This window comes from Lactuca serriola, chromosome 8 (assembly GCF_051521515.1).
Source record: "Lactuca serriola cultivar US96UC23 chromosome 8, Lser_US96UC23_V15, whole genome shotgun sequence".
Lineage (NCBI taxonomy): Eukaryota > Viridiplantae > Streptophyta > Magnoliopsida > Asterales > Asteraceae > Lactuca > Lactuca serriola.
Window position 1 is genome coordinate 121012085 of NC_136415.1, and position 7834 is coordinate 121019918.

Below are 7834 nucleotides of genomic sequence, written 5' to 3' on the forward strand. Positions count from 1 at the left end.
ATATAGTATGATATGATATGATGATATGATATAATATATATATATATATATATATATATATATATATATATATATATATATATATTCCTTACTTAAAACTTAGACTTATTCTTTACTTCTTAATGAGAAGGTACTAAAAATAAAGAAAAAGAAAAAGAATTATACTATGCTTTTGTGTGTTTCACTTGTATTTATTCCTTATGAATTATATATATATATATATATATATATATATATATATATATATATATATATATATATATATATATATATATATATATATTGTATTGAGATCCGTTGAGGACTCAAAGATTTGTATAACCTCAAAACTTTTTAAAAATCTAAAAAGAAAAATTTGAAACGTCTAATTGTTTTCAACAATACCAAATACTAAGTCACTTATTCAATACTTAATTCACCGGAAAAAAAGTGAATTTTATTTTGCACATATCTGCAATAAATAAACAAATAAATAATTTTTTCAATGAATTCAGTGCTTAATAAGTGACGTAATGGCTTACATAGTCAAAAAAAAGTTTGAAAGTATTTTAGAAAAATTTTAAAAAATCTTAGGTTGTTACAAATCTTCAAGTTTTCAAATGATCCTAAACACACACACACATACACACTCACTTACAAATCTTCAGGTTCATTTGAGACCATTCTAATTTTGTGAGACCGTGAGACCAAATCTAAAAATAATTTTAAAATGTAAAATAAATGGAAAAATCCAAAAAAAAAATTTAGATATTATTTTCGGAACTTGAATTAACTAAAACAAAATAAAAAACTAAAAAAAAAATCCCATTTTTTTTTTTTTTTGAAAAATACGTGAAATATTCTAATAGAATATTACACTGACATATTCTAAAAAATAATTTTAAAATGCAGAATAAATGGAAAAATCTAAAAATTCTTTTTTTAAATATTATTCTGGAACTTGAATTAACTAAAAAAAATAAAAATAAATTCCATTTTTTTTTAAAATACGTGAAATATTCTAATAGAATATTACACTGACATATTCTAAAAAATAATTTTAAAATGCAGAATAAATGGAAAAATCTAAAAATTCTTTTTTTAAATATTATTTTTCGGAACTTGAATTAACTAAAAAAAATAAAAATAAAAATAAATAAAAATAAATTCCATTTTTTTGAAAAAATACGTGAAATATTCTAATAGAATATTACACTGTACATATTCTAAAAAATAATTTTAAAATACAAAATAAATGGAAAAATCCCACAATTCTTTTTTTAAATATTATTTTCGGAACTTGAATTAACTAAAAAAAATAAAAAAAAAATAAAAAAAAAAATGCGTCTCACGGTCTCACAAAATATAGGTGGTTTCAAATGAACCTAACCCTATATATATATATATATATATATATATATATATATATATATATATATATATATATATATATTGTTTATTTAAAATTGGGATTTATTCTTTACTTATTAGAGGGGTGGTACTAAAGATAAAGAAAAAGAAAAAGAATTATACTATGCTTTTGTGTGTTTTACTTGTGTTTATATATACATTTCAGTGTCGAAGATTACATTTGCTGCAAAGAAACTACACTTCTTGAAAGTCACAAAGGGTATCAAGGGAAAATGTCACGAAGGAACTTGAAACCATAAGGACAAAAGATAAAGTGAAAAAAATTAAAAAACAAAAGATAAACAATAGTGCATAAGAAAGAAAAAAAGGCCACCTTGTTTCGTGAGTTTGGCACACATATATTCTCTTTCTTGATTATAAATAGGATAAGGAGTCTAACATCAAAATCATAATTAGAGATATATAATCAACATGGAGGCAATTAAAGTACAAGAACATGAGCATCCACTAAAGCTCATTGATTTACAACTACAATTACAATATGAAGAAGAGGAAGAAGAGGATGATGATGATGATGATGAGGGTGGCCATTCAATTGCGAAAGATAGGTTTCATGGTGTCACATGTTGGAGGTGTGGGGAAGAAATCCATATATACCACAGGTACTACTACAAATGTTCATCATCATGTAATAATTTCTCACTTCACAAATTCTGTGCTGAGCTCCCCTCAAGGTTAGAGCACCCATCACACCCACACCATACTCTTATTTTGGTACCATATTCATCTTCATATATGTATTATTATCTTAAATGCAAACTTTGTAAGAGAGGTCAACACCATGGAGAACTATCTTACCAATGTAGTAAATGTGATTTCTCCATTGATCTCCGGTGTGCTGTGGAAGTAGGAAAAAACGTCATCCATCATCCTTGGCACACTCACTTGCTAACATGTGTTATCCCTAAGCCCATTTTATGTGAGTGTAGTGCTTGTGGGAAGGAACATAAAGGAATCTTCTATCAATGTACCACTTGTGCTGGCGGCTTCAATATACACAGTGAATGTGCTTTCTCACCAAAAAAATTGCTAATCCAAGATAGAACATATGGTGCTTTTTCTCATACTCACCCACTCACCATTTCATATTCCTTCCCTCAAATAGATCAAAAAGCTAAACATGATCCCAGATGCAGATTATGTGGCACTGAGTTTTTTGATACAGAGGATCTTTGGATTTACAAATGTGATAAATGTTTGTACTATGTCCATCTCCATTGCACAACATCAAAAAGATGGTGGCCTACTGGTAAGTCTTTTACAATTGCTTTTCTTTCCTTATTTATTGAATAATTATGTCAGTACGTAGCTTTATTTGGTATATATTAATTATCTACCTTGTTATTTAATTTCCAATTTATCAGGATCAGACAAAACCATTCAAAATTACAAAGATGTTGACTATCCTCGTCTTCTTCATCTCCCGTTCCCTGATGAAACTTACAGCATACCAAAACATTTTTTTTATAAAGAAACTGGACCTAGAATGCTCACAAGTAATGATGAGGTAAGCCTACAACATATCAGTCATGAGCACCCTCTAATTCTTGTTAATCAAGAGCAAAAGGATGGGAAAACCTCCTCCTCAAACAAGATTAATTCTTGTTGTTTCTTATCAACAAAGTTTCATGACCCAATGAAAAAGACCCAACTGTTATGCAATGGATGTCTTAGACCAATCATGCCTAGCATGCCTTTTTACAAATGCCCTCAACTAATTTGCAACTTTGCTCTTCATGAGTGGTGCACTCGACTCCCCACAAAAATAGAAACCCACCCAGACCACCCCCAACACACACTCCACATCATGTACTCAAATATACCTGGTTGCTTTTTCGATGTGTTCAGTTGTGCTGTTTGTTATCTGCCTTGCAATGGATTTGCATATTGTTGTTTTGAATGTAAATACTATGTTGATGTTTGTTGTGGGTTTATACCTAAACAAATAACGCATAAAGCCCACCCGAATCACCTACTTTCAATAGTTCGAAAAGAAAATAATGCTTATCTTTGTTGTATTTGTAAACGACATTACACTGAAAGTCAAATTTCATTCCATTGCAACACGTGCAATATTTATATACATCCTGAATGTGCTATGTTATTAGCTGAGACAATCAGGCATAAGTATGACAAGCATCCAATGCACCTAAGTTACCTCCCAATTGAGAACCATAAGAGCCAATACTTTTGTGAAATTTGTGAGGAGGATTTGAATCCTCACGCATCTTTCTATCATTGTCAAGATTGTGTTCAGTCCATACATACAACGTGTGCTCCATCAATACTTAAGTGCGAGACAGAGACATATACCATGTATCATGGGGGTATTCATGTTTTTGTGAATATAAAGTTTGGAGGAATTTATAACGATAATGGTCACCCACACCCTCTCTCATTTGCTCAAGGTATTATGTTGGATGGCCAATGTAATATATGTAGTCAAGGATTTCAATACCAACTGATATTTAAATGTCACAAGTGTAAGTTTGCAATTCATTACAACTGTTGTAGCATGTAGGTGCCTCAACAAGATATGGAGTTCTTGTAGTATCTTCCATATGTTTAAACCACAATATGATAAGTAATTGTATTCCTCGCTACATCTTTTTTATGTGTAAAATGATACAGTATGAAGTTTAATTTAATGAATGTATGCTAAACTCTTCCAATCTTTTTGTTCCATTTTAACAACTCAAACACTTATTTATAATGATGAAAGCACTTAACTATTCATAGATAGCATTGTTTTCATTTCAACCAACTTTTTATGACTATTAAGTAGTTAACTATATATTCATATCCTTTATTGTCTTTGTTTCGATTTCTTATTTTCAAAGTAGATTATATGTATTATTTTATATGCCTTTCAAGAGGAACAATAACAAACAATAACACCTATGTAGTTGTTAAGATTTTGTAATACTTTCGAGTGCTTTTGAATGCAATCTTCAAATTTTTGGATGACTTTTATGGTTGAGGTTGCTTAGTTGATGCGAAACATAAAATCATAATTATCCTTCGCAAACACAATGTACACAACATACATAATCTTCTTAATATAAAAATTTAACGAGTATCATTTAAATATTATCTTATAACAAACCTAAATTGGGAATTAAAACTTATGTGTACTAATGTAATTATATGAATCAATGTTCACTCAAAAAATAAGATTCAACCGCACTTAACATATTCGTATTGTTTACATATTCAAATCAAAATTCTACAATTAGTTAGAAATAGGAAGTAAACTTTGGTAAAATTCAACTATGGATTTACGTACGATAGAAATTGAAATGTGGATTTACAAAAGAGAGGAATTGAAATGTTAAGAAAATATCTTCACGAAAAAATAGCATTGAAAATTCATCATAGATCATAGTAAATATAATACCCTTTTCATTGAAATAACTTCTTGAAAATATAACTAATTATTTTTCCATTTTAAATGTCACTTACCACATACTAGAAAGAAACATTATGATCAAAAAAATTACCACATACCATAAATGTGGATTTACAAACGAGAGGAGTTGAAATGTTAAGAAAATATCTTCACGAAAAAATAGCATTGAAAATTCATCATAGATCATAGTAAATATAATACCCTTTTCATTGAAATAACTTCTTGAAAATATAACTAATTCTTTTTCCATTTTAAATGTCACTTACCACATACCAGAAAGAAACATTATGATCACAAAAATTCCCTTCATAATTATATGATTTAATCCATCATTTTGTGATGACATAAAATCCAATGTGAAATGTATTGAGTAGCACAAGAACAATGTAACGTCCTAATTTCACAACAATTTTCTTTAATTTTTAAAAGTAATAAAGGAGTCATTTTAATCAAAAACCATCATCACAAAACCATTGTTTCAAAAAAACATATCACAAAAATCAGAGTATCATAGTAAAGCGGAATCTCGCACATTCGTCTTCCAAAGATCCTTTGAAGTACCTGAAACATTTAAATCCACAACAATAAACCAAAACTTATACAAGACATAAACCATACATAATAACAACGAGCTTGTTTCAACCCAACATATCTATTTCAACCGAACGGGTATGTTTCAACACAACAAGTATATTTCAACCAAACAAGTATGTTTCAATCCAACAAGTCTATTTCAACCGAACAAGTATTTTTCAACCCAACATGTGTATTTCAACTGAATGAATCATGTAAACATACATGTAGCACGCAGGACCCTACCAATCAAGCTAAGTATACAGTCACGTCATAGAAACTATATCATAAGTAATAAAGTGAGAAAAGTCACCTGAAACACAAATTGAAAGATCATTACTCAACGAATTACGCAACAACTAAATGAATTTCCTATCCTATCAAAGGTCAAACCTCACCTTACTACTCAAAATCCCTAAGGTTAACAAAAGGTCAGCCTAGTCAAAAAGTCAACGGTCAACAGTTGACCTCCACCACCCTATGGTGGTCGAACGACAAAATACTCGTGATTGGACTCGCCGCCATGCCGCGACCTACACTCCATCACACCATGTCCAAAGTCCAAAATAGATTAATGGATTAAGCACTTAACCCTAAATCTCTAGAGCTCCAAAACGTAGAAACCCAAATCCATTAGGACATCTCAATAAGCCAAAATCTAGAAACCTAAATCCTTGATGGCTATTCAAAATGAATGAAATCAATGCTAGAAAATGCAAACACCTTTTCTACTAACAACAAAGGTCCGGAAGTCATAGAATGCACCAAGCGGTTCTGGAGTTCACTCAAACTCTAAGTGCATGAAGACTTGGGACAAAAAGATCATAAAATGACATAAAATAGACTAGAATGAAGCATTAAAGAAATGGTCAAGATAGAATCTTTATACCTTCAAAGGATCATAAATGAGGTAAAGATAGTGGGTCTAGACTAGAACGAAGCACTCAAGAAACACGATGGATTCCTTCTTCTTTCAACCTTCAGACAAAGAGGCACAAAAGCTCAAACAACACCAATGAAGGTGAGGGTTAAATGAGGCAAACCTAGAAGTTAAAGCCATTAAATAAGCTCCAAAACCCGAGACCTACGATTTTGAGTCTCAGTAGCCACCGCGTCGCGGTGAGGGCCTAACCGTACCACTATTAAATGGCATGTCTTGTGTTGTAGTCCAGTTCATACCGCGTCGTGTTGTCATGAAAGCTTTGCTTTTATATCTTGCCACAAACAAAAGAATTATACTTGGAATAAAAATGTTACAACTCTCGCCCACTCGAATCAGATTTCGTCCTCGAAATTTGTAATAGTTAACAACTCTTGGTAATTCTCTCTCATCTTGTCCTCGGGTTCTTAGGTCCATTTTGAAACCTTTCGGCGCTATCATTACACATTCACCAAACCCACCACCTTGTTACACAAGGTATTCATCTTCCTATCCAACACCGCAATCTGTCGTTCCATAAAATTCAAGTTCTCATCCACCTTAATACCATCCAATGGTACCGTTGCAGACTCGTATGCCAGACATTTTCTTAAACTGAGAGATATGGAACGTGTAACACCTAGTTTTGAATTGTTTCGTTATTCGGGGCCGTGACCCGAATATCAGTTATCATAAGGCTTTGGGCCTTGAGGAAAGGGAGAATTAGACCCTTCTGGATGTGGGTAGTATAAGGTAGGTGATTCGAGTGTTCGATTGTGTTTCAGAGCCAAAAGGTATAACCGCGATTTGGCAGTTTTAGGCCTTTTTGAATTTTGGGTTTAAGTTCAGGAAGTTTCCATGAAAAGGAGAGTTGATATAATGGTAGATCTTCTCATTACCTTTCTGTGGATATAAAGAACGTCGGAAATGGACTTAAAACGAAGGAGTTATGGTCGATCGATGTTGAAGTGTTTTGGAGCTTAGGCTAGTACGCAGCGCATAGAGGTGAAGTTGATCGCGGGTGGCAATTGAGTACGCCGGGTGTACTCCCGTTAGCTAGAAACCCTAATTTTTAGGTTCTTATCCTATTTAAGCTCATTATGTTCATGGGGCCTTGCCTCTTATCAGCCTCCATACCTCTTAAACCCTAAACTCGACCTTTAGCCACCATCTTTGAGTTCTTGAGCTCTTGTAAGGAATTTTGATGTGATCTTATGCATTTTGAAGAGATTGAAGGTTGTTGAAGAGTCATCATCTGGAGTGGAGCTTGGAGATACAGAAGTTACACCTTATTTGCAACCTATTGAAGGTAAAAAGCTCTTGTCTTAAAATCTCTTTGAGAAAGATCTACGTTGGGGTGAACTATTGGCATATTTTGGTCTCTTTGGTTTTTCCTCATGAGAAAGAGTTGCTCCAGGAGTTTGGTCACTAGATCTGGACGTCTTAGGGGTCCCAAATGCATAAAAATGTAATCTTGATGGTTGATAGCTAACATGCATGAGTATTGAGCTCTTTTGTTGAAG

General features: G+C 32.0%; 1 protein-coding gene across 1 annotated transcript; it reads left to right on the forward strand.

The window, feature by feature from the left end:
- The first annotated feature begins 1787 nt into the window (after window positions 1-1787).
- On the forward strand, window positions 1788-4082 carry LOC145070759 (uncharacterized). The gene is made up of 2 exons (XM_079017719.1): window positions 1788-2659; window positions 2775-4082. Exons 1-2 carry the CDS (start codon window positions 1822-1824, stop codon window positions 3929-3931), a joined length of 1995 nt encoding a protein of 664 aa, XP_078873845.1. The 5' UTR covers window positions 1788-1821; the 3' UTR covers window positions 3932-4082.
- The last annotated feature ends 3752 nt before the right edge of the window (window positions 4083-7834 follow it).

Coding starts and splice junctions, on each gene's coding strand:
- LOC145070759 (XM_079017719.1), top strand. CDS start 1,822: ATGGAGGCAATTAAAGTACAAGAACATGAGCATCCACTAAAGCTCATT. Junction 2,660..2,774: donor AAAAAGATGGTGGCCTACTG/GTAAGTCTTTTA, acceptor CCAATTTATCAG/GATCAGACAAAACCATTCAA.